Raw genomic sequence first — 27,907 nt, 5'->3', positions numbered from 1 at the left:
CTGGGCACACTGCCGGCTCATGTTCAGCTGGCTGTCGACCAACACCCCCAGGTCTTTTTCTGCCAGGCAGCTTTCCAGCCACTCTTCCCCAAGCCTCTAGTGTTGTTATGGGGTTGTTGTGACCCAGCACTTAGCCTTTCCATAACATCAGTCCCTACATCTTTGCACCTGAGCATCAGGAGAGGATTCTGTGCAGTGTAAGGCATCCAGCATGAACACGCTGGTGGGTGCCCTCCTTCCCTGCCACCGATGCCTCCCAATACCACCAGCAGCTCCTAACAGCTCTCCTTCACCTCGTCAAAGTGCCCGCAGCAGCAGCGGGTCCACCAGGGCTACCCCGGGGAGTCTCCTTGCCAGGCCTCCCCTCGTACGACGCCTTCCCAGGAGCAGTCCCGGCCCAGCCCTGCGGGCTTCTGACTGGGACGTCAACCGGGGCGGTCGCCTTACCCCCTCCCGCTGCTCCCCGGGCAGAGGAGCCCGCCCCGCACCCCGCGGCTCCTGCGGAGAGGCAGCGCCGGCCGCCGTGCCCTGCCCCCTTCGCGGCGGGGCTCCGTGCGCCGGCGCTGCCCGGGGCGGCGGAGGAGCCCCGCGCCAGCAGGGGACGACTGGCACGGTGCCCCGGCACCGTCCCGCTGCGGCCTCGCCGCTCCCCGGCCTCGCCGCTGCCCTCCCTTGCCCGTCCCGCACCGCCAGAGCCGCCGCTCCTCCACCCGCCTCTCCTCAGGCCCCCGCCCCGCCCGGGTCCCCGCAGGGCCCGGCCCCGCCCCTCCCGCGGCTCCTCCGGGCGCCAGGCGGCGCCGCAGCGCGGGCGGCGGAAGGAAGCGCGGGAGCGGCGCGGCGGCATGGCGCTGCCCGGCGAGCTGTGGGCAGAGCTGCCGGCCGAGAAGCGCATCTTCTGCTCCGTGCTGCTCTTCTCCTGGGCCGTCTACCTCTGGGAGGCCTTCCTGGCGCACCGGCAGGTCGGCGGGGGCTCCGGCGGGGACTCCGGCGCGGACAGGCGCCACCGGGCCGGGTGCTGTGCCGTGCCGGGCCCGGCCCGGCCTCACGTGGGGGGCGGCGGGCGGCGGTCCGGGCGCGGAGCGGCGCAGCCCCGCGGCGGCGCCGGGACCGAGCGGCACGGGGGCCGGCTTGGTCTGTCGCCTGCCTGGGGAGGGCTTGGCCCTGTCCCGGCCGAGGCAGCGGGGCTGGGGCGCGGTGTCGACCCTGCTGGCCCGCGACCTGTCGGTGGAGGTGGTTTGCCGCCGGCGGGCTGTGGGAGAGGTCTGAAGTCGCTGCCTGCGTCTGCTCACGCTTGCCCCTGCTCTGGAGCACAGCTGATCTTCTGTGGACCGGCTGCACTCCCTCAGATGAACCAAGGCACTGACCCCCGCTTGTTTTTGCGGGGTGGTGGGGACACTCACCATCACATCAGTGAGTTAGGCGAGTTCATAGAAGGATCTGAAAAGTGTGGGTGTGGTGGGGTGACCAGCAGCCCAGCACCCACCCAGCAGCTCGATCCTCCTCCCCCAGGACAGGTGAGAGAGCAGGAAGAGCAAAAGTGAGAAAACTCATGCGTCGAAGTAAAGACAGTTTAATAAGTGAAGGAAAGAGGGGAAAAAACCTTTACAAGTGCTGCAAAGGCAATAGCTCACCACCTCCCCCAAGCAGGCCGATGCCTGGCCAGTCTCTAAGTAACAGCCACCTTGGAAGTCAAACCCTCTTCCCTCCCCCCCCCCCCCCCCCCTTCTTCTTCCTCTACTTCTGTTTTTATTGCTGAGTATAACATTACACAGCATGGAATATCCCTTTGGTCAGCTCAGGTCAGCTGTCCTGGCTATGTCGCCGTCCAGCCTCTTGTCCACCCCCAGCCTGCTCGCTGGGGAAGAGAGGGAGAAAGCCTTGACATTGTTGAGCAGTAGCCAGAACGCTGGTGTGTTATCAACACTGCTTTGGCCACAAATGCAAAAGCATACCACCATGCAGACTGCTCTGAAAAAATTAACTCCATCCCAGCCAGACCCAGCACAGCTGGGGAAGACGCTGCCAGGAGGGCAGGAAGCAATGCTGCATGCTCTTGTGAGCCTTTGGACCAGCTAAGCTGTCTGTGAGACTGCAGCCTGATACTCCGGTCAGAGGAAGAATGTATTCTGAAGTGACAAGGGGTAGGAGCTTTTCTTTTGAAAAGGGATAAATGTACTGAAACAAGATAAGGTAGTGGATGGAATAAGGACTTCTAGTCTTTAAAAATTTTGAAGTGGTGAGTTCTCTACCAAAAATGAAATAGCACCTCATTTGTGCAGCCACATCATAGATATGTTTTCTGGTGAAGTTGCATGGTTTGCATGGGAGGATCTGCTGTTTAGTTTCAAACTCTGCTTAGTTGTTACTGTGGTGCAGTAAGTCATATCCTCTGGAAAAAGGAGTTTGTGTAATCTTTATTGGAAATAAATTAATAAGTAGGCAACTCAGTTTCTGGTTATAACGTAATAATTATGCTTCAGTTTTATATTTGGAACTTGATAGAAAACAGGAATTTAGGAATATTTGTTATTTTGTGGATTATTTGGGTGTTTTAAAAATTTCTGTGGTGGGATCATGTTGTGTGTTACTTCTAGATCTTATTTATCTCCTTAAAAATATTGGATGTAGACTTTAAGTTTCTTTTTCAATTTTTCAGAGACGGGTGTATAGAACAACAACACATGTTCCACGGGAATTAGGACAGATCATGGATTCAGAAACATTTGAAAAATCTCGTCTGTATCAGCTGGACAAAAGTACTTTCAGCTTTTGGTCAGGCCTGTATTCAGAGGTTGAGGGCACTGTAAGTACCTGAGCTGCTCTAGCATTCATATGATACTTTTAATGTACTTAAACTGTGAAATACTTTGATTCTTAGTGATCCTGTGCAGCTGCACTGTTGGCATCCTGGCGTCTTACATCAAACACTGAAATTTGGAAGGCCTAGGATTCTGTGTTTCTTGTTTGTGGCTGTATTTGCCATATAAGAAGAAGGAATTATTCAGACAGCACATAATTTCTCTATGCAGTGCTGAGTCATACTGCACAACTACAGCATGTATTATATTATTATGTTTTAGTGGCACAGCTAAACCTATTATGGTTTCCACTGCCAAATAATTAAGCAACATTAGAATTATTTTAAACTGTTACAAATACAGACTTTTTCTGTGTTTGGAGGGATGCAACTACTTTCATTTTTAGATAAAATTTAAGTAGAAGGTAGAAAGAAAAGCCTGTGAGAACGGGAAGAGTACCAATGGATACTTCTTAAGTTTAAGAACAATTACACTGGGCAAGTAATGTTTGCATATACGAAAAACCAGAGCCACTGAGTTAGAACAAAGTATTTACATGTGTGATATACAGAAACCTTTTCTGATTTACTGCTGAAATGCACTGCTCATCAGCAGCACAACTGGGTCAGAAAGGAATCCTGAAATGCCTGGCATTGCAAAATATAATTAGAGTGTGATCTACTATGTGATGAACTTAAGGAAGCAAAAAGGTCAATTATAAAAGATAATGAAAATAGTGGTGTAAAATAGTGCAAGTCATGTCACTGTATAACTATGATGCGAAACCAGTACTTAAGAATTGTGACCACTCTTAACTTTCGCATTTCCTGATCTCTTTTGTGCAGCCTAACCTGTACATTGTTTCATTTTGTAAGAACTTGTACAAATGTCGTTATACATGTGTCAGTATAGCTGTTACAGTCGTCTTGTTGGGCTTTTTGGTACGCTGAGTAGAACTCGACAATTTTTGTGTGAATTTGAAAAGCTATGTTTTTGACCGACTTTAGAGGCAGTATTTCATTTGAAAAATGAAGCTATCCTCCAACAGTGGATTAGTGGACAGGGTGACAGGGTACTACCTAGCAAGGGCAACAAGTCAAAAGGTTCTGAAACTTTATCTTGATTTCAAGAGCTTTAGCCAAAACAGCTTCCCTTGTTGTTTCTAAGGAAAATATACATGATTGGAATGAGCCTCTTTTGCCACTGAATTTAGTGCCCTGCTAAACAAAGAGCCGTATCAGCAGTCTGTGCTTATCTTCACTCAGGCCTACTATTGTTATGGTCCCCCACAACATTTTAGCCACTAAATTGGAGAGATACGGGTTTGACAGATGCACTGTTAGATGGATAAAGAACTGGTTGGATGGCTGCATCCAAAGAGTTATAGCCAATGGCTCAATGTCCAAGTGGAAACCAGTGGTGTCCCTCAAGGGTCCATACTTGGACGAATACTATTTAATATCTTCATCAACAACATAGATGGTGGGACTGAGTGCACCCTCAGCAAGTTTGCAGATGACACCAAGCTGACTGGTGCAGTTGATACACACGAGGGAAGGGATGCCGTCCAGGGCGACCTCGACAGGCTTGAGGAGGCCTGTGCAAACCTCATGAAGTTCAACAAGGCCAAGTGCAAGGTCCTGCACCTGGGTTGGGGCAATCCCCAGTATCAGCACAGACTGGGGGATAAATGGATTGAGAGCAGCCCTGCCAAGAAGGACTTGGGGATACTGGTGGATGAAAAATTGGATATGAATGTAAGCCAGCAACGTGTGCTTGCAGCCCAGAAAGCCAACCATATCCTGGGCTGCATCACAAGAAGTGTGGCCAGCAGGTGGAGGGAGGTGATTCTGCCCCTCTACTCTGCTCTGGTGAGACCCCACCTGGAGTACTGCATCCAGCTCTGGTGTCTCCAGTGCAAGAAAGACATCGACCTGTCAGAGCGGGTCCATAGGAGGTCACAAAAATGATCCGAGGGCTGGAACACCTCTCTTGTGAAGAAAGGCTGTGAGAGTTGGGGTTGTTCAGCCTGGAGAAGAGAAGACTCTGGGGAGACCTTGTCATAGCCTTTCAATATATAAAGGGGGTTTATAAGAAAGACAGAGAGACACTTTTTACCATGGCCTGTAGTGACAGAACAAGGGGCAATGGTTTCAAACCGAAAGAGGGTAGGTTTAGGTTAGACATAAGGAAGAATTTTTTTTACGATGAGGGTGGTGAGACACTGGAACAGGTTGCCCAGAGAAGTTGTGGATGCCCCATCATTGGAAGTGTTCAAGGTCAGGCTGGACGGGGCTTTGAGCAACCTGATCTAGTGAAAGATATCTCTGCTCGTGGAAGGGGGGTTGGACCAGATGACCTTTAAAGGTCCCTTCTGACCCAAACCATTCTGTGATTCTGTATTTGTGCCTGTGTAGGAAAAGCACAGCCTTTGCTTTCTCTCATGACCTTTTCTTTCTGTTCTGTCCCTGTTACTGTAATGTAATGTGTACAGGTCCACAATGATTTTGGTACCTGATGGATCTGTTAAAGAATTTACTGTATCCAGCTGTCTTCCACAACTAAGCCAGAAAACCCAGACTATGCTGGTGCTTCCTAAGCAGCAGTCAAAACCAGTTACTAAGTCGAGCATCTTAGCTTATATGTTGTTCCACTGTTTCAGCTGTGGTGGTGATAAACAGCTGGGAAACAGTTGTGTCTCAAACTGCTGCTGCTGTTACTGAATTGATTGTGGTGCTCTGCTTTTTGTGTTGCAGTGACACTGATGAACAAAAGCCAAGGAAAAAAAACATGGAATATGTGAGTTAAAGCTCCCAGTTAATTAATCGAGCACTGGCCTGAATAAGCAGGTCTCGGAGCAGTCAGCTGAGATACCGTATGCCCATATTCTACTAGTATTGTCAGTTGCTTTCATCTTCTGAACAAGAAGTTAGTGTTCCTACTTGGGCTTGATGGGTTGTGGTCTTGGGATTCTGTATCCCAGAACTTCTTGAATTTGGGATTGGAAGTGAGCTGTCCCAGGAGGGTTGCTAATGGGCCTGCAAGCTATTAGATGTCCAAGCTTTGCCTGCGTTCACAGATTTGCTACAGAGGTTGCAGAGCTTTGTGGAAGCAAGGTAATGCTTGCAAGTCCAGTGGCTCCTACATCTCATTTCTTCATTATGGCTCCATTAATATACGTTTTGCTTAGCTAGGGCTAAATAATCTACAACCATATAGTATCCCTGATACCCAGTCACCCCTGCAGCAGGGTTTCTTCATTGAGTTCTGTAGATCATTTTACATTACTTCTCTTGGTGCTGGGCGTTGGCTGGGCACTTGCTTCTTTGCAGCAGACTTTTGAAAGGCTGCCGTTTGTAGTTTCCTTAATGAATTTTATGTTAAAGTTGCAAAATTTGTGTTTGTGGTTGAACACTCAGGTCCCATTTGGAATGATGTAAGGGAAGTATATCATAGCCAGCTGTGAGCTTTGGAAGATCTTCACAGCTAGTCCTCTCTGCTGCCCTTGTGTTTAGAATTCCTGTCCTTTAACATTGTGTTCCTTGTTAACACACTTCTTATCTTCCCTTCTCCCTAGGAAAGCACACCCTCAGGTTTCTCTGATTACTTTGTTCCTGCAAAGGGAAAATTACACTTGAATAGAAATTCTGCCCCCCCCCCCCCTTGTCATCCCAGGACAAGAGGTTTTCTTGGAAAATTGAGAGTTGGAAAACATCCTTATGGTACCTTTTTTTGGTATGTTTTAAAGATCAGAAAAAAATCTAGGTAATAGCACTTTCCCAACTGCACTAACTGGTCTAAAAAAATAGACAATCTTGGAGGCATATAAAGCTGCTTCTGGTCAGTAATGTCAACTATACACTGAAAAGATAATACAAGCTTGGAATAAAGTTCAGAGCTGAATTAGTTAGCGGCTGGAGCACTTTGAGTGACAATGTAGTCATTACCTTTGGAGTAGTCCAAATGGTAGGGATAGAGAACTAGGGTGATTATTTTTTGAGATAATAGCTTGTGAAACATTGAGAACTTCCAGCTGTGTACCATGGACTTAGCAGAGACACTGAGTATCCGGCTCACTCTAATCTTCCGTCTGCTGCTGCTAACACTTCTAGACTTGATACCATCTTCTCAGATTTTGAGAACTTGTTCTCAATTGTACTGAAGTCTGCTGGCTTCACTTCAGACTTGAAGAAGAGCTTGTGTTTCCAAAAAAACCTGCCTGCTTGTTCCACTTACTGTGATCAACCTAATAAAAAAAAGACATAATGTACAAACCTTTTCCTGCATACCCTTACGCTGTCATGGCTGCAGCATATTTCCTAATAGGGAAAATACCTCTGGTCTGCAGGCTGCAGCAATGGTATGGTTGTAACTAAGGCCATTATTGCTTGTTAAATTTCAGACAGGTTCTTCATACATTCCTCATTCCCAAGGGGACCTGTATGAGGTTCAACAAGGCCAAGTGCTGGGTCCTGCACTTGGGTCACAACAACCCCATGCAGCGCTACAGGCTTGGGGATGAGTGGCTGGAAAGCTGCCCAGCAGAGAAGGACCCGGGGGTGCTGGTTGACAGTCGCCTGAACATGAGCCGTCAGTGTGCCCAGGCGGCCAAGAAGGCCAATGGCATCCTGGCCTGTATCAGAAAGAGTGTGGCCAGCAGGAGTAGGGAAGTGATCGTGCCCCTGTACTCGGCACTGGTGAGGCTGCACCTCGAATGTGGTGTAGACCTGTAGATGTGGTGCTTACGGACATGGTTTAGTGGTGGACTTGGTAGTGTTAGGTTAACAGTTGGACTCGGTGATCTTAAAGGTCTTTTCCAACCTAAATGATTCTATTCTTTAATCAAGCTGATACCCCTGATGTGTAGGGTACATGCAGCTTATTGTCTACATGTATGTGATGATGAGTTATTGCTCCTTTCTCTGATGTTGAGCTGTGTCTTTCTGTTTCTCAGAATCTGTCCTGGGATTATCAGATTCCATCAGAGCTAAACTGAGGTGGCTTCTAATGTCTGGGTTTGCCACTTCTTAGAGCGTAAACTGCATCCTTTATTGGCTTTGGGAACTGTCTGAATGTGAAAAAGGCTGTTGTGGCCAAAGTTGGTGAAATTGAATGACAATTTTGAACATCTTGCTTTTAGTAGGTAGAAGTATGATTCATTAACCTAACAAGTTAATTGAAGGGGAGATGTTGCGTTAGAATTACTAGTATGCTTTGATTTATTTCAGCCATTAATTATGTGGGTTTCTTTTTAACTAATAAGTAGTATCAACATCATGCTAATAGCTGTCTTTGTTCAGGGATTGGTACCTCTGTGATTTCCAGCTCTGAAACTTACAGGTAGCCTGCAAAGCAGAAACAAGCTTGCTTTGGTCCTTCCCATCTCCTGCTGACACTCAAAATGCACCCTAATAGTTAGGTTATAAGAGTAAGCCCTTTAAAAATAAATAAGTAAATAAAAACCTGGTACTGTCCATACTGGAAGGCTGCCTGCTTGAAAACTGATTTTTATATATATATATATATATAGTGATTCATCGCTTGCTAAGAAAGTAAATGTGAAACACTTGGAAGTCAAGCTGTTTAACAAACCGTACCAGCCCCTGCCTTGAACTACAGTTAGCACTTGCTTAAATAGCTCTGTCTCAAGCGTTTCTTTGATGATGGTGTGTCGTGAGTAATCCACTCCCTGTTCCTTGGCAACCTGTATGGCAGGAGGCATTGCAAGGCAGGCACAAGGAAGAGAGCGTGAAGCTTTCTTAAAATGGATGAAGCAGCACTAATACTGAAAGTGAAATTGCAGCCTTAGTCTGAATGCCTTTCTCTCGGTAGGGAACGCAGGTGAGACTGTCCCAGTGCAGTCAAGCTGCTGAATCTTGCATACCACTCCTAGAGATGGTATGTTATACAAGCATAGGGCAAATGAGTTTTGAGGTCTTCTGAAAAATATACCTTATGTCTGAGCCAATATAGCAGTAAAGTCTACAGTAAATAGGCTTGGAAATACGCTAGTATTTCCCAGCCAAAAAAAAAAAAAAAGCTTGACCTGATCTCTACTTCTGTAAAGTAAAAATGAACCATTGCCAAATATTCCAGGCTTTCTTTATGCTAAGATCAGAGGGAGACAAAAAAGCCTATTTATAAAACTTTTCTCATTCATCCTTAAAAGGTCCTTATCATGCTGAAATTTTAGTAGAATAAGATCTGTTTCATATTGCCTCTGTGGTATGTGTTTTTGTTTTCAAGATGATTCTCCTTTGTGGAGGAATTCCTTTTCTCTGGAATCTGTCTGGTCAGATCTCTGGTCGTGCTGGGTTTGGACCAGAATATGAGGTAAGCAGTCTTTAAAGTTTAGTGAAAATGTTTGGTCCATGAACTATACTGTTAAAATAAGTTTTATTTTTAAGCTTGCATTTACTTGAAGTGGGATTTAGCTACAGGTACAATACAGTAAAAATAACATTTTCTGGTGAGCTCAATGATTGGGTGAGTCTGAGAACTGATAACAGTATGTGACTTTTAAATTAGCTTACTAATTAAAATAGCCTTGTATGTTAAAAACATACAAGTCTCAAAGCTACTTGAGTCAAACGAGGTGGTGGGTTGGGTTTTTAGGGACTTCTGTTTGGGTGTTGTCTTTTTACTAATCCTGGATGTGATCTTCCTGCACAGTAAAAGGGTAAGAAATTTGAGGCTGTTGCTTATGTTGTCTTTGTGCTGTGGATGAGGCATCTATCCAAATTCTTGTCCTAAATCCTTAGTTTTTATTTAAATCTGTTTCACCGGTATATTTTTTTTCTTTCTTTAACATAGTAAGCAATTCTAGTGATCAGTAATCTAATCATCACAAATGTTATTTCTGTGAATTTATCTAGCTTCATCTTCTAACCAGTTTGAGTTAAACCACTGACACAAAATCCATTTTTAACACCCGGAATATTAATGTTAGTACAGGTCAGTAAATATCAGATTTTTTTTATTTTTTTTTTTTAGATTGTTCAGTCATTGGTATTTCTGCTGCTTGCAACACTCTTCAGTGCAGTGACTGGTCTCCCATGGAGTTTATATAACACATTTGTCATAGAAGAGAAACATGGCTTCAATCAACAGGTATTGTAGATAGCATTTATACTGACCTAACATCTTCAGTAGGTTTGGTTGGTTAGGTGGACTGGTATGTCCACGTCTGTGCCAAATAAGAGCAATGACAGTTTGTGACTGTCGCAGAAGTACCCATGCCACACCAGAATGCCTCTGCGTGAGCCCATGCCTCTAAGCAAAAAGAAGTGTGTATTCCAGCAGTGGAATAAAGAAAATTTCATACCTCAGCTGTTCATTTTTGGATGGACTATTCTTTGCCCTTCATATGCCCTTCCTTTGAAGTCTGGATCACTGCTTGACAGGGGCAGTTCTGATTCATGGACACTGAACAGATGAAACAAAACCGAGAAATTGTTCTCCTCCTCATTTTGTTTGGCTTATTGATGTCTTGTATCAGCCTTTACTAAATTAGAGAATGCAGCTCTTCATTTGTACTTCTGTTAGGTACTCACTTAATATCAGCCCTGGCTTTCTTAATTTCTCTCACCATCTTAGTTTAACCTGTTTCAGTATCAGTTTCTCATGGGATCAGATTTTCCTTTTGGGAGAGGAACCTCAATCTGGCACACATGATTAGCCATTTCATGCCAGAGCATGAGACTTGTTTTCTGCTTTTGGACCCAGCTAGTGTTGTCTACAGTCTGTTCTAAGTCTACTAGGAAGTTTTTTTTTTTACAGTAGAATAAAATCTGGATGGGTAGCAGATGTGGGATAAAGCTGTTTGGCTCATTTTAATAGGGGTAGAGATGCTCTGGTATCTGCCAGTTTCATCTTCCAATTTCTATGGAGGCAGGAAGACTGAGCTAGACCTAAAGAAGTAGAATCAGTTTGTTTCTAAACTCATTATATTCCTGGTAAATTGATAAATTGATGTTTCTTATTCCTTTTTATAAAACAAGTAAGAAAATAAGTGAGGAAAAAAGCTCTAAATGCAATGATCCAGTTTGCACCCTCTCTCAATCATCTTTAAAACAGAAGTGTGTAGATCCTGATACATCTTGTATTATTTTGATTCACGTCAATTATTTAGCGGCATACTATTTTCTTTCCAGGGAAGCCCAACTATGCAAATTCTCACTGCACTATTTTGTCTTGACATCTGTGTGTATTCCTGGAGACTGCAAGGCTTTTTTGGTTCCCCCCCTCCCTGCCTCCGATATTTGGATACTGTGCCAACGGCAGCTCCTGCTCCAGTCTTTGGGGAGCAAATCTGAAGATTGTTCTAGTTAGTCATAAGCCTTGAGCTTGTGACCAACTCAGAACTCTTTTTATACTCCACATAGCTCTCGTCTTATAAAAAAACCCTCGTTCTAAAAACATGTGTGTAACTTCTAACAATCACTTTTTTCTCTCAGCAGCAAGTAAATACTCGTTGTTAGAATGATGGTGCACATGGCCATTCATATCCTAGGTGATTCTGAGCCATAGTCCTGGAGATCCCCTTCCCTTCTGCAGACTTTACAGTGAGCATACTGGCAGGCAAACATCCTGCTCCTATCAAGGGAGGAAGGAATGTTCCCATGTTTCCAGAGCATCAGTCAAGCAGTCTTTTCTTCAGGGAAATACCTATTTGATGTATTTTGTTTGTTCTCTGGCTATCACTTCTGTTCTGTAGTCCTCAAAAATTGTAAGGGCTGGCAAAGGCCAATTCTTGCAGTGTGCTTATGCCCTGGCCTAGCCTAGATATACTTTTGACATTCAGAATCCTTAAATATGCCTCAAAAGCTATCTTTTGCTGTTGTCTCTCATGTCAATCCTGAGTATCAGGCCTGCACCTTGATCGTCTCTCCTACCTTAGTGAGGAGTAAGTTCCATCTTGGTGCCAGATCTGCAAGCCCTTTATGTCCAGGACACAGAAGTCCAACAACTGTCAGTGTTGGGACTTGTAAAGCACTAGAATTAGAGCAAATTGGCAGACTAGCTGATGGATGGAGAGCTTGACTTTATCAGGCCCTACCTCTGTGCAGAAGAAGCAGAGGATCAAATACTGAACTTAGCAGCTCGGGCTTCTTTAAAACTGTCTTGAGAGCTTGCAGAATCCATGTTGTTTCTTTGTATGCTTTAGGGAGGTTAAGGAGAATTCTGGGTATATCCTCTGAACATTTTCTCCTTGGAGCTGTGCTCTCTGGGTGCTTCACTGTTGTCAATGCAAGCATTGTGCCTAATCAAATGAGAAAAGGAAGACTTGGCACTGACACCTATGGGTGTTGTTAAATGCTTGATTGAGCTACCTGCATGATGTCTTTTACAAGGTTTTTTTCACCGCAGTGGTCCTCATGCCAAGAACTGAAGGCTGAGTCCAGCTCCAATCCAATTTGAGGTACCAAATGTCTTACAATCACAGTCAAATCTCCATCTTTCATTTCAGACAAATGGACTAGGTCCTTTAGTGAATGAGCCAAATTCACACCTGGTACCAGCACAGACTTCAGAATTTCTAGCAATGATTCTCAAATGATCTTCAGATAGACTCTTTCTTGGGAGTCTGAAAATGAGGATTTCTCTTGAAGTCGCATCTGCCTTAGAAAGCAGGAAAGAGGCAGGGCAAAGATGAAAGACACCATGCAATTTTATAGCTCTATTCCTCCTAGATTGTGGAGCTGGAAGTAAAGAAAAAGTTAAAATGAAAACTTGAGCTAGATGGATTGTAGTTGACGTGTTTCAGAAAGCCCAGTGGAAACAGCGTTAGCAGCATGCTTCTGTTAAGAGTTCTTCTAGGTTATATTAAGTGACTGTTTCTTCAGCTGTTTACTAAGCTAAAAAATGAAAAAGCTGTATAACAGGCCTTTTTCTGGCTGAGCTGAGGAAGTAATAAAGGAGGAACATACTGTTGTGTATTTTGTGTTCTCTCTCCTGGCTTGTACCAGTTTAAGAGTCTTGATCAAGTGGAAGCAAATTTTCCTTTGTCCGGGATGACCCACAGAGTTTCTTTCATGCTTCTCCATACCATTTTCAGGAAAGGACCATTGCTTAGTGTGAATGAGAGCCGCAAGTCTTGCTTTGCTAGTTACAGAGCTGTTTTGCTGGAAAAGGTAGCCTACACTACCTGGGAATATTAAAGGCAGGCAAGGAACAGTATCTTCTGGAGTGCTCCATTTGTGTGGGCATGTGTCTATACAATTGTGTTACTGCTGATACTAATGGTCACTTAGTAAGAATATATCACCAGAGTGCTCACTGTGTGACCAGAGTGAATATGTCTACATAAAGAATAGTCTAAAATTACGGGTTTGTGTCTGATTTGTGTTTCCGATAGTCATGGAAGTCTCAGGCATCCATCCAAATTCTTGCCCCAAATCCTTAGTTTCTATTTAAATCTGTTTCACCAGTATTTTTTTTTCTTTCCAGACGAGTTCCATATCTTTAACGTAGTATGGGCTTTTTAATACAACCTTGTTGGGAAGGATCTTTATGTAATAACCCCCTCACTTCTATGCCTTGCAGGTAGCTGTAAGTACTGAAGTAACAATTCCTGAAAGAACTAGTTGGGTGTCTAATCATGTTGTAGAGTCACTAGATCAGATTCATTCGGGTAAAGGTCTTTGAAACTTCTATTGCTTCTATTAAAGTTATGCTAATTTAAAAACCTGAGACGGCTACATGAGTAGTAACTGCATGTCAGTAGAAGCTTGGAGTAAAATACCCAATGTATATCTAAAAATCTTTAATAGGACTTCTATATATTTCCAGTTAAGACAATCAGCTTAGCGGTAACTGAAAGTTAAGATGAAGACAAAATATTTTACAGTAGCTATGTTTCTTTAAGAGCTTCCTATTCTCTAAAAATCCCATAATGTCTAGGATATAGATTGATAAAGGAATTCAGGGACATATAAGCTTAAATTTTTCTTTCCTCATTTAATGAAGGGTATATGTGCAATGCAAAATAAGAGTTTGGGTCACATCTTGCTAAGGAAGAGTGCATCTGCATGGGCTTGGAGTCCATGTGGATGTAAAGAGCCACAGCTACCAGGAGAGGAGGTGAAAAGGTTCTTCCACCTTTTCTTAACTGATTCTGATTTCCTTATTACATTGGTATTGCTGGTTTGTGATTTGTCTTACTTTCTTTCTGTGCATCCACTGAAGGGATCAGTTCATTAACCACTGTGGCACATGAATATTTACATTGAAAATATCACTGATATCCTTTCTTTACAGACACTGGGATTTTTTTTTAAGGATGCTATCAAGAAGTTTATCGTGACCCAGTGTATTCTGTTGCCAGTGACATCCCTTCTGCTTTACATTATTAAAATAGGAGGAGACTACTTCTTCATCTATGCCTGGCTCTTCACACTAGTTGTTTCCTTGGTGAGTATGAGAATATGTTTGGGTTTCTTCCACGTGCTAGCTTACTTGCATGGCTCAGTGTGCTGAGGTTTAAAAACATAACTGAAAAGAAATGGAGAAAAATCCAAATCTCCTGGCAATTTTGGTGTCTACAAACTTTAACAGTGTGTCTTGCTCTCAGTGTACTTGTTCAGGAATAATAGCTCATATTAATTGTCCACATTAATGTGATACCTTATATGTTATCTATTTAATACTGGAGTGTCTTCATCAATTGAAAAATAAACATTCAAAAAGCTTTAGAATAGATACTGGAAATACAGCACTATGGTGATAGGTTTTCCTTTTTCTGAAATATAGAAAGGGCACAAGGACAACTGCCAGCAGTTTGGCAAGAAAAGGCAGCATGTGCTTTGGTCAGTAATGTTTCCATTGGGCTTTTCTTACAGGTTTTCGAACACCAGTTCTCAATTGCATTGCTTTGTATTGAGACGAGTAGCAATTTTCCATTTCTGGTTCTGCTTATATAGCTGCTTCTATACACTGAATTGGTAACTGACATTTTTAGGGCTTATATTAAAAGGATCTTTTTGTATACATCATAAGGATTTGATGTTTTCTATTGTTACTATAAGCTTCGAGGTTTGTATTTTTTTTTCTATTTCAACATAGTGCTCTACTGTCTTTTTCCTCAATATACTAACCATGGCTCACCCAAGGAAGAAATTACAGAAGTACTGTTGTATATATTCATTTATTTTTAGATTAAAAGAGCACCTCAACAAGTAAAAGAATTATTACATTACAGTAATGTAATAAAGCCTGCCACGTTAGCCTAACAATAAATTTGGGTCAGTCAATCCCTAATTCTCGTGTCAAGTTCAGACTTTCTGGTTGAACTGGAATGCATCATCAAGAAAATTTTTAGGAATACATGGGTAGGAAATCATTATTGTTTTCTTTCTTAAGCTTCTCTTTCATGACTTAAGTTGTGTTGTGCTTTTTTTTTTTTTTCCCTTCTCCCCACTGCTTCTAGATTCAGATCACTTCTATGGCTTTCTTGGACTTTCAGTTTGTCAGCTTCCTTTCTAAAGCACAGGCATTGTCTGGCCACATTTGTACAAAAATGTGATCATAATGCTACATGGGAGACCACTGCAATTAACGCAGGAAAATCTGATTTCCCACTTATATATCCAATAGCTGCATTGACTTTCTCAGGCATGGCAACATGGAAGGAATTGGGGCTCAGTTTAAATCATGACTGCAAAGTCTTTTCATAATCCTGTTTTTTGTGGGATACAGATCTCATTATCTGAATTGTATTTGTTGCTTACTTGTATTTTTGCTTCACTGATGCCTAACATGTAACTGAAGTAAAACCTGTAGGGATTAGTGGATTTCTGCATGGCCACTAATTCTGGCATACTGCAGTTACCAGTGATGTGTTTCTGAGGAACTCAATGACAATAGCATAGAAATCATAGAATCATTAAGGTTGGAAAAGATCTTCAAGATCATCAAGTCCAACTGTTAACCTACCACTGCCAAGTCCACCACTAAACCATGTCCCTAAGCGCCTCATCTACACGTCTTTTAAATACCTCCAGGGATGGGGACTCCACCACTTCCCTGGGCAGCCTGTTCCAATGTTTCACCACTCTTTCAGTAAAGAAATTTTTCCCCATGTCCAATCTAACCCTCCCCTGGCGCAACTTGAGGCCGTTTCCTCTTGTCCTATCGCTTGTTACTTGGGAGAAGAGACCGACCCCCACCTCGCTACAACCTCCTTTCAGGGAGTTGTAGAGAGCGATGAGGTCTCCCCTCAGCCTCCTTTTCTGCAGGCTAAACAACCCCAGTTCCCTCAGCCGCTCCTCATCAGACTTGTTCTCCAGACCCCTCACCAGCCTCGTTGCCCTTCTCTGGACACGCTCCAGCACCTCGACGTCCTTCTTGTAGTGAGGGGCCCAAAACTGAACACAGTATTCGAGGTGTGGCCTCACCAGTGCCGAGTACAGGGGGGCGATCACTTCCCCAGTAGCATAGTAGCAGAAGTGCCCCACTTAGGTGGTAAGTCTAGCTTACATTTACTACTTTGAGTTCTTTCAGGCTTTTTTTTGTTTGTTGGCTTAATTATACAGTGTTTTCTTTTGTTGTGCTGGCTCCTGCTTTCTGTAGTCTGGGTGTCCTTATGCTCTGACACCTTCCCCTTTTTTGTCTCTGAATGTATTCTGAAAAGTCATAGTGTTAGGTCTCAAAAATGTTAGTTCACGTGTATTAAAATGACTGTTACAGAAAGATTTGTGCAGACTCTGATCAGTACTTCTTAAAGAATTGTTCCCTTTCTTTCAAGCTTTGATCAGCAGTATACTCTTAAATGATAATTCAGCATTTGAGCTACTACTCTGTCAACCTGAGTGAAACAGTCCATACTTACAGATTTTTCTAGTGTAGCCTTATTATTTGCAAAATTGGGGAGATATTAGTTCCTCATGTAATATCCAGTTCATATTTTAAGTCTTTAGTCTTAAAGGCTTTAAGACGTGCTTCTTCACAGAAGGGTTAAGCTGAAATTTTAAAAGAACTGGTAGTTTCAGGATTGAAAGAAGATACAGGATTTTCTGAAATGGCCTGCCCTCATTTGTACACCGAAAGTGAAAAATTTTTTCCTCAGCTTCCTTTATACCAGTCATTGACTGCTTTTATTCTTGCCATCTTTTCTTTAAAATATATATTGTAAAAAATATTGTATGATCTCATATGAGAAACTTTCAGAATGTCCATTTTATAGTCTTTACCAAGCAAGTTTAGTAGAAAGAAGAGATGTAGGTGAGTAGTACCTCACACTAAATTTCAAGGTGAGAACCAGAACATACTCGGCTGATACCACATTTCTTTCTCTGTCACTTTCCTATCACAAACTAGTATTTTATTTTTGCTTTGCCTGCCCCTTCCAATTGAGCTATCCATGTACATTTTTTTTTTCCTGAGATTTTACAGATACTTTAGAAACTGATAAAACAAGGGTTAGCCTATCTTTTACACAACAAAAGCTAGAGAATAAAACGTGTCGTGTCAGAGCTACAGACTTCTGGACTGAAGTGTAGCACGACTGAGTGGCTCCCTTTTTTTTTTTCCCCCTTCCTTCCCCCCTCTCTCTTCTTTTTTTTTTTTTTCTCCTGAGGATTAAGTGCATGCCCAAACAATCGGTGCTTTTCAGGTGTCTTGCAAGTCACTGCAGTTTTACAGGGTGTTGATCATGGTTTGAAGCCTTAATGTGTGGGTTTGAACAGTCTTTGACATGCAAAATAACCTTTGGTTTAGGGAAAAATTCCAGTTTGTAATCACATTCCATAAATCTGTAATCATAGTTAGAGTTGCATCCTTCTACCAGTTTGTTATGCCTGCTGATATAAAGGGATTACACAAAGATCAGAGATAAAAACTTAAAATTATTCCACACATACTACATGGTCTGAGACCCTTGTCTGGACTGAAACAGGCAGCTGATTTCTGCTCTATAAAATACCCTCCTACACTTGCTGCAAAATATCTGCAGAGGTTTAAACCCTTGTCTTAACCTCGCTATGACTTTGGAAAAGTCAGTTTCCCTAGTTTTAGATTTCATTGGACTTTCAAAGCTGCAGGTACTTTCAAAAGTAAAGGTACTTGTTTTCAGTGGAAAAAAACTGTCAAGATAACTTCGAAGTTAATGTTGATGTCCATTTGCCTCTCATGTCCTGTTCCTTTTTTGCTAACCATAATTTAAACTTTTCTCCAGTCCTTTTCTTTAAAATAAATAAATAAAATTTAATCAGTTCATGAAGGTCCAGAGTGTGAGGGAAGGGAGTTCAGCTTTTCTTCCCATCACAGTGTTATTCCAGCCCTGGCTTTCTCATCTGGGCTGCATCTGCTGCCAGTTTCAAGAGATGCAGGTGCATTGTAGTGATTTTTGGGACGTGGCTGTTAATCGTTGTGGACCAGAGGCATCAGGCAGTTACTTAGCCCTGCATACAAGTGGGAGAAGGGGAAGAAAATAGGGGACGTGAAATTTCTTGCCTGTTTTAGACTGTGGCTTTGCAAGTTAGCAGGAATTTGAAGAAGCAGGACTGTCTCCTGGTTCAGTTGGCTCTGCTGCTCATTATGAAACACTTCAGAGCTTTCCAGGACCGGTGAAGTGGGTGAAAGTGACAGCCTGTCACTGATAAGACTGCTGCTCCCAGCTGTCACAGTGGCTTTGCCTTCTGTGGTTTGATGAACCCTCAGAGCAAAAACACTGTTTACACTAATTCTGCTGAGGACTGTAGATTGTAGATTAACCTGCCCCCACCCTCATCTTGCTGTTGAATTGCTGACTGTCAACAGACTGAGTAGTTGTCTTCCTAGATGGGATGACCCATAGAGAGCCTTGCTATAGATCACACTTCATACAAGACTCTGCTATATCAAGTGTTTTTTCTGAAATTGTGCCCTCTTGTTGTACTTACCCATGCTCCACCTTTAGTACTAAACACACATTTACATGTCTTGGTTTTAATATCTGTACGTGTTTGCAGGTGCTTGTTACAATCTATGCAGACTATATTGCACCTTTGTTTGATAAATTCATTCCGCTTCCTGAGGGAGAGCTCAAGCAACAAATTGAAACAATGGCAAAGAGCATTGACTTCCCATTGACTAAGGTGTATGTTGTTGAAGGTGAGATCTTTTTATTTAAAAAGACTTTGTAATTTTGAATTTGTGGATTTTTAGCTTTGATTGTGGATGCTGTAGTAGGGCAGTTGCTTATATTCCTCAGCTATTGTAATGCTTGTCAATGTCTGTACCATTTTCCTTTTTTTGCCTTGAGGTCAGAAAAGCGAAGCTGAATGTACAGCCTTAACTCAGCATCTCGTTGGAAGCATTGTCTTGGCTCTATGGAATGGAAATACATAGCACAGTCAGAAATGGAAGCAGCAATCAAGATTCCAATTTTAGAACTTTAAACCAGAGGGAAAAGGGTTTTTTTAATCTTTTCTAGTCTCAGTTTAGCATTAATTGTCTCAAAGTCCTTGGTGAAACAGTTGAAAAAGTTAGGAAAGTTAAAAACACCTATTCCTTCTTAGAGTGTTCACCTGGATGGTTTCTTATGGTATGGCTGGATGGACTCATACTTTCTACTTAAGATTGTAATTTTTTTCACTTTCTAGTAACGAATTTCTTGTCCTCTTTTCTTAGGTCATGGAATATAACATGGAGCATGCCAGCTGCCATGTCACTTCCTCTCCACTTCCATGTTCATGGAGCACTTTACTGTTTCACATTTCCACTGTTACTCGTTTTGCTCCCTTCTGAACTTGATTTCAGGGACTCTCCCAAATTTTGGTTTTGTTTTGTGCCCCACCTGTGAGAATCAGAGGTGTTTTTATTGCCTTGGTGAAAGCAGTATGAGATGGCATAAAGAGCTGAAATGGTAGAATTTTGCTGTAAGAGAGGGTGATGAAGGCTTTATTTAGCCTGGAAGCTGTGGCTTTCAAAACTTTGGGCTAGCCAAATCCAGCCAGTGCTCTGCCTCAGTGCAGCCAGAAACTACTACTATTGATATACTTGGGGCCCAAGAAACTCCTCTCTTTCCTAGCGAAGTTGAAACTTTTCAAGCTTGAGAGTCAGTACAGAGGCTTGCCAAATAGGTAAGTTTTTTCTCATATGCATTGCTGGCTGTATCCTAGCTTTTAACTATGGTGAAAGTCCTATGAGCCAATTGTTGGTACTCTGTCACCTGTGTAGGGTACTACTGCATTGGCTTCTTCAGCTTGTCTGCATTTAGCGGCAGTGATCTGCGGTGGAGGGAGGCTGCCAAACCCCCATTTTCTTTCCTGGCATCCTTAAGACTGTTGAGCCAGCACCATTCCCTTCTGACATGGGGGACTGGATGTGTGAACATCCTTTTGCCAGTGTTTTTCTGCACTGTCTTGGCCCTTACCACTCCAGAAATGACTTCATTGCAACCAAGTCCTTTAATTTCAGGGTTCATTCTGTAACAGGCAGATTACAAAGGTTCCTTCTCTACCAACACTTAGTGGAGGATGAAGTTTTTTATGATATGCAGATGAAAGGGAACATTGCTACCCTGTGGCTGTTCTTCACTGAGAAAGGACTGGACGCTGAGGCTTCATACTTTGACCAGCCTCTTCCTCTGTTGATCTGTGTTGGTTTGGTGCTGAAGGTTACCATGACCATACCATGGGTTGGCTTGCAGTGGAACAATGGATATTTTGTGCCCTAAGGAGCTGATGCAGCTCATACGTTTGTAGTGAGAGTTGAAGGCGTTTGCCTTCAACTTGAAGTATCTTATCTTTTGCTGCAAAAACCAGAGCAATCCACCTCTTCTCTCATAGAGACCTCTTTCAGTCCTGGTGTTGCAACAGCTCCTGTCCATAGGCAAAAACAGGCGAATTTTAGTTTAACATCTACTTTGATCTAGGCAGCTTTTTAATCAACTGAAACAGTCCATGTTCCATGGAAGGAGATGAGTTTCTTGGCCCCAAGTATATGGATAGTAGAAGCAGTCTACGATTCACCTGACGTAGATAAAAGCAGCTGTAAAAAATTGCCTATTTCAAACAAAGTAATTTTGAGGGACTGCCTGATATCTGTAGTTCATCTCTTCATCTTCTTCTTACCTGTTTCTAACATCTTCATCCTTAGCTGTTTTGAATCATCTTTGCTGGCACGCTGAAAGAATTCTAAATGTATTTGTCACAGGTCTTTTGCCAGGAGGGCAGCACATGTTCTGTGCAAAATGCTCTTTCCACTCTGAACCTGAAATTGCAATAGAAATTGGTTTCCTTCTGGATATTAGATCTTCACATGACTGCTTTTATGTTTTTAGTGATTTTAGTGATTACATGTTATAGATTAAAAAAATTATTTCTCTATTGGAGTCAGTAAATGAGACCATCATTACTTAGATCATGTGCTTCAGCCTGCAAACTCATTTGCTTGAGTTTGTCTACCATTCATTTGGGGACTTTGAGAATTCCTTTGGAAGAATCTGTTCTGTGTAATATTGCATAGTCTTCAGTGCATGAGATTATTGCGATCATGGTCTTTAATGTAAATTTTCCTCATCAGGTTCTAAGCGTTCTTCTCATAGCAATGCTTATTTCTATGGATTCTTCAAGAATAAGCGGATAGTACTCTTTGACACCCTCCTGGAAGATTATTCTGCATTGAACAAAGAGCCAGCAGAAGGAGAAGATGGTGAGAATGAAGAGACAAAGTCTAAAACCAAAGTGAGTTCATCTTTGGTTTTCATCGTGTTATTTACATTAACTTTTTAGTGAGATATTCCCTTGTGTTTTCTGAATGTATTTTAAAGGTCCTGAATGAGATGCTAAAACCCAAAACCTAATGATTTCAACACCAAAGTATCCCTGAGCTGCTAATTGGAATTTCTAAGGCTGTGTGAGTGGTGCAGATAGCAGCAAAGAGACCATAGAAATCCACAGGGGCTTTAGCAAAACATTGGTTTCCTGCATGTAAAAAATAGGCCTTCCTTGTAATTGAATAAGGCACCTGTTCAGGGCTTTAGCTCGTGTTCCTTCTCTTGGGACTGCCACACCGAAGCTTCCCTTTGAAGGAAATGCTTTTGACTATCAGTGTGTCATTCGTGTGCCTTTTACTACGCGCAAGAATTTTGGTGCAAGAGGCACGCACATACGCACACACATACAGATCCCACATGTGCATCCTTCCCGGCCCTGGTCAAGAACAGGATGATGGCCTTCCATTGTCCTTTCCATTGACGTGCAGCTGCACATCAAGAGTCTGCTGTAACAGCTTTTTTGGCTTCAGGAGAGTGTAGGAATGGTTAAAACTGATGGAATACTTTCTGAAGAGCCTGAAGGAGTAATTCTGAGAAGGCCTCATGCAGCCTAGTGTTAGGCCAATGTATAGACTGTTGTTCAGTCCTGCTTCTGTTTCTTGTAACTGTGTTGGTGGTGGAATTCTCTTCATCCATGGTTTGGTATGGCAGAAGCGGGTGATGAGAGGAGGGGATTTTGAGCTCACCTGCATTGCAAAATTCAGAGAGCCTTCTCTAGTCATAACAAGAATAATTTGTTCCATTTCAATGGGTTCTTCAGCTATGTTCTCAGTACACAAGCCCACATGCTTGCCTCTGACTTGCTAACGTACCTTTGAAGGTACAGATGTCCGTCTTTCCTAATGATAGCTTTCAGGCATGTCATAGCATTTGTTGCAGAGGACAGGGAAGTTGTAATTCGTTTTTAAAGGAACAGTAGTGCCTTGGGAGGGAAGCTACATGTTGAGTGTTGAAGGAAGTAGGGAGAGGACTTTGCTCTCAATTCTCTGTTGAAAGTCTGTGGCTCTGAATGTCTGCTTCCATTCTAATGCCTTTTCTTGAGTAAAGAAACAGGATGAGATCAAGGGATGGTAGGAGAGTTTGGAAGGCAAATCTTCCAGCGTTCTTCCATGTTTGCATAGGCATGTCTGCATACATAGAAATAAGAGAACACCACCTCATGGTAGAAATCTTGTTGAACTTAAAAGTTCTTTTTTTTTGTAAGTATCTTCTTGAAAAAGGCTCAGTAAGAAATCAGTAAGAAATAAGTGTGTATCTGCTGGTAGAAGGGAATGGTCTCATCTTACTGATCACACTTAAGCGACCTAGGAAAAAACAAACTAATAAGTAATAAATTTATTCAGTTGTGTTCAGTCATACCTGATATTACTTCTGCTTTGTTATTCCCTCAGAATAAGAAACAAGGATGTAAAAATGAAGAAGTTCTGGCTGTACTTGGTCATGAATTGGGTCACTGGAAACTAGGTCACACTGTCAAAAATATTATCATTAGCCAGGTAAGTTATGATAAACTGGTGGTTTTCCTAGAGCGTTCTGTAATTATTGCTGTTTCCAAATGCCTGCTTCCAGATTTGTAAGTGTCCATTCACACAATATACTTACGCTCTGCAACAGGAAGTTGGCTTGGTTTTTTTTTTCTTTTTCTTTGCTGTATCTACAGTGAACATGCACTAGCCTTTCTGCCCCCTCCTTGCTCCACCTGGTTGGTAGAAAGCATCTAAGAAAGCATGTCTGCTGCCATTTTAATTCATCTCAGCAGCCTTCTGAAGTTGGGATGCATTTTTCTTGCTCTGTAATGCCTCTTCCTTGTCTGTTTGAATCTCAGGGCCTTCTCTGAAGGTCTGTTTCATCCCTGTGCTAGGGATAGGATTGGATGTATCCTGCCTCCCAGCCTGCATTTTTTTAGGTGTTTGTCATTATCTCTGAGAAAGCTATGTGTCTGAGATCTGTCTTCTATCAGTCTTGTTCCTTGGAGGGCTGAGAAGGGATGTGATTGAGGATTATGAAATCTGACATAGGAGGGCATTCTTACTTATTTATATTGTATTTTCATACCTTGTGCATTGATTATTGGTAAATAACTTTATTGTGCCATTCTTGGTGCATGCCCAAGTGGGGGTGAACATTGAAGCAATCTAGAGATTGCCCAGCTTGCCCTTTTTTAAAAAAGGAACCTGATGGTCTGTTTACTCATGCATATGCCTCTGGGCATTGCACAATACAAGGGAATTCCTCCCCCAAACCACCTACTTCAAATTCTTTTACTTGCAAGGCACAGCTATATGCCTTCTGTTAAATTACTATCAACAGTCTACTATATGCTTTGGTGTAGACCTATCTTGTTCTAGGTATCACTCACTCTTCTTTTCTCCAAGTTCCCAGCCTTTTTTTTTGTTTGTTTCTCTTAGCTGCCCTCCTATGCACCTTCTGTAACTCCATCATGTCTGTCTTGAGATGTGTGCACCATTCCAGGAATGCTGTTCTGTTCTTTTTCTAAGGCTATTCACAAGCTTTTCAGGCTGTTAAACATCACTATCAAGCTCCTATTTAAGAAAATATCTATCTTTCTGTTTCCACACTGGCTTTTTATCCATGCAACTGAACGCTTCAGTGAGGTCCTTCTCGCTTTCTGCTTTAAGGCAATTACCTTCCAACTTCTGACATCAGTGTTGATCCCTACTAACTAACAACTATTATGATGCTTTTGCCACTCTGGTAACTCCTGTAACTTTTGTCTTTGGATCCACTTTCTAGATACTATTATTTTGCTGTAATAGGTAGATTTTATCTTCACTTCCAGAAATTTTCACAAATTCTTCTCCAATGTCTTCTACTTTTTCTGTTGATTTGTTTTCTGTCCCAGCAATCCCTCTTTTTTCTGTCCTATGTGTTTCAATAACAAACAATATTCTGGCACCTTCCACATTACTCTAAAAAGACCAAAAAGCCACTTGAATGGATTGAAAAGGTACTAATCACCTTCTCTAGAAAACTCGGTAAGGCATGGTCCTGTCTCTTGCCTCTGAAAAGCCAGGCAAGCACAGTGCTTGTACACAGTGATGCATGGCCTAGATGGAAGCATAGATTGTTTCCAGGAATAGACATATTGTCACCAAAAATCGGGAATGAAACTCCTTAACACTGGGTGTATTAAAGAGCAGGCATTACTTTATTCGGCGCCAGGTGCATGGGGGATCTCTCCGCCTAGCCTGCACACCGTACGTTGCATCAACCATCCCTTATATGGATCTTCGATATACATATGCATCACATTTCTTGGAACAATCATACAGATTCATTACATTTCCCAGAACTAAGTATAATATCTGCATAGTCTTTCACGCATGCGTTTTGAGTCCTTTAGGAGCTTCTACAGGGGTCTCGGGTGGTTTCTAGTGGTCTCTGGCGGTCCCTGCAGGAGGTGAACTTTTCCTTACGTGGTCACAAATTGGCTCATCACCGCCCTTTGTTACAGTTCTGGTTGTCCTTGTCTGGTTTCTGCTAGTTCTTATCCATCTCACGATGTGCTCGTTAGCTTAGGCCTTGTGTGCTTGACGTATGCTTGATTAATCCAGCTGTTTATCTCACAACTATTCACAACAATATGACACAGCACAGACACGTTTTGTTTGGTTTTAAACTTTTTGGAACCTATGCTTAATTCCAAGGAGGTGGATTCTACCCTGTACTCCCTCCTCACTTATCTTGTTGTCTTGCCTTTTCATCTTCCTTTGCTACTTAGACTTTTTTTTTTTAGCTCACTGACAGAAAATAATAAGTGTTTCTTTACCTGCTTTCTGTAAATGTGTGCAGTGAAGGCCAGCTGTTTGTTCCTCTTTGTATATTAGTTCTAAAGTAATTATTTTATTTTTTTCCAGTGGCATTTCTATGCAAATCTGTAATATAGGCCATGTTTTAGATGTAGATGAAAAACTCGTCTTAATCAAGAATGTTGTTTCCTTTCTCTAGATGAATTCCTTCCTCTGCTTCTTCTTGTTTGCTGTGTTAATTGGTCGAAAAGAACTCTTTGCTGCATTTGGTTTCTATGACACCCAGCCTACCCTGATAGGCTTGATGATTATTTTCCAGTTTATTTTTTCACCTTACAATGAGGTAAATTGTTTTCAAGGCATAGATGCTGAAGTATCATCCTATTTAAATAATGATATTATTTTGACTGGGGGGGAAAGCTTGAAGTTTCTAGGGGTAATTAAAACAATCTGGTAGCTTGTTTTAATAAGTAGGCTTAGTGCTCCATGTTGGGTAAGACTCCCAGTTTCAGGTGTGGCCTCGATAAACCTTAGTGAGATCATTCTACAGCCACAGTGATGTGTGGGATGTGGGAAGGAAGATACAGTAGTATTAACTGATACTGTAAGGAACTTGCAGATAGCTGAATTTTAAAATAATTTTTAATATATTTCTCTCCACAGGTTCTCTCATTTTGTTTGACTGTATTAAGCCGACGATTTGAGTTTCAAGCAGATGCATTTGCCAAGGAACTTGGGAAGGCTAAAGACCTGTATTCTGCTTTGATCAAGCTAAACAAAGATAATTTAGGATTCCCTGTTTCTGACTGGATCTTTTCAATGTGGCATTACTCCCATCCACCCCTTTTAGAAAGACTTCAGGCCTTGAAAGATGCAAAGCAAGAGTGACAGGAATCATTGTTGGTTCAGAGACAGTGCTTCCATCTCAGAAGCAAAGTTCACAGCTGCTTTTTAATTTCTTTTTAAAAATGGATAATGCCAATTAAGTGCAATGTTAACAGCACCACAGATCTGAGAATCCTGAAACAGGTATTAAATTATAAATGACTTTTTTTAACAAAAACAAAACTGTGGAACTTAAAGTAGAAAAAGCACTGGGTGAAGACCTTCCCCAAACACACACTGGCTTTTATCTCCATATCATAGTATAGACTTCTAAAGGGAGAAAAACAAAAGTATAGACTTCAAAGCACCTATTTCTTCAGTTTGTGTATGCCTTGAACATTGCTTTTGATCCTTTTCCCATTCTCAGCATTCTGTGAACCTTCCCAAATCTCAACCCTCTTCACAATGAAGAGGATTTGAGTGACTTGATTTCTTGTATAATAATACTTGTACTCGCCAGTCACTGTTTTGTGTTTTAAAAAGCTGAATGCAAGTACAGGCCTTTCTCCTGGATTCATGTCTGTCGTAATTGAAAATGATACTTAATAAAACCTCCTGTCTCTGAAGTGTAGGAAGAAGGATGAATTACAGTTGAGGAAATGTACCATGGCTTCCTTAAAAATGAGCACTAGTTGGTATTTAGTAGCATTGTAGTGGGATTAGGCTCCTCCTCCACCATGCTGCTGGGGGTGTGGAAGGATGTTATGGAGAATCAGAACAGGACCCACATGTTAGAGAAAGTTGCTAATTCTCTGTTGTTCTCCCTTTTGCCTGTGAGTGGAATGGTTAACAGCTTTTCCGCACCTCAGTTCCTCCATTTCTGTTGTCCTTTGCCTAATTTTTTTGTGTATATGGAAGTGTCCAGTTGCTCAGACAGTGTATCAGAGCTGAACTTTCATTCTGAGGGGGTTTGTCCTCCACTCCATGGAGAGTTTTCCATTAATATGAATCTAGCTGAAATAGCAGTGTTGGAATACTTAGAAAATATTCCTCATTGTTTTTCTGATATAAATAGCCCAAGACACAGTTTGTTCATATAGGTTAGTGAAGGACAAAGTGAAAATTGCGAAAATGGCTTCTGCATTGATTATCTCAGATTTTTCTGATGAAAGGTGGAATTAAATTTACTTTTGTTGACATAAAGATAAAAGTTAAATATAAGTTTGTATGTGCCATACAAATGTTTTGGACCAGACTGAATGCACATACTTCATATAAAAATCAGATTTTATATCTGTGGTAAATTAAAAAGTTCTGCTCAGCTCTGTACAAAGAGAAAAGTCGTCAAAGCAAATTCTCATTGCTTCAGATGTCAGAGTGTTCTCGGACTTTACTGTTAGCTTAAATTTGCTTTTCTGATCATAGGGAAAAATGCCTTATAAGATGATGGGCATGATGATGTCTCAGGTGCAACAAGATACAAGATGTTGCTGGAAGCCCTTTGTATGCCTTATTCTAATTGTGTTTATACCCTAGCAAATATGAAGCTGAACTATAGATATGGACTTAGGAGACAGTTTTACAAACATGGGGAGCCTATATTTGTCATGTTAACTGCATTTAATGGCCCTTAAAATTAAAAGGATTAACTTGAATCTGTCAATTCAGAAGAGTAAATAAATGTGTCAAGTTTTGAGTTTGAGATGTTGGTTGGTGTAAACCTATGGAAAACATGTTAAATGTGCTCTGAGGAAACC

The 27,907-nt window shown here is 42.0% G+C and overlaps 1 protein-coding gene across 1 annotated transcript; it reads left to right on the top strand.

Annotated features, from left to right (window-relative positions):
* Positions 1 to 831: 831 nt before the first annotated feature.
* On the top strand, positions 832 to 26,776 carry ZMPSTE24 (zinc metallopeptidase STE24). Its single transcript, XM_076357247.1, has 10 exons — positions 832 to 959; positions 2,657 to 2,803; positions 9,045 to 9,131; positions 9,792 to 9,908; positions 14,058 to 14,210; positions 18,746 to 18,887; positions 21,303 to 21,463; positions 22,947 to 23,051; positions 25,525 to 25,668; positions 25,989 to 26,776. The coding sequence occupies exons 1-10, from the start codon at positions 843 to 845 to the stop codon at positions 26,211 to 26,213; spliced, it is 1,398 nt and encodes a 465-aa protein (XP_076213362.1). The 5' UTR covers positions 832 to 842; the 3' UTR covers positions 26,214 to 26,776.
* Positions 26,777 to 27,907: the final 1,131 nt, after the last annotated feature.

This window comes from Aptenodytes patagonicus, chromosome 21 (genome assembly GCF_965638725.1).
Source record: "Aptenodytes patagonicus chromosome 21, bAptPat1.pri.cur, whole genome shotgun sequence".
Lineage (NCBI taxonomy): Eukaryota > Metazoa > Chordata > Aves > Sphenisciformes > Spheniscidae > Aptenodytes > Aptenodytes patagonicus.
This window is presented reverse-complemented; position numbering and strand designations above follow the sequence as displayed.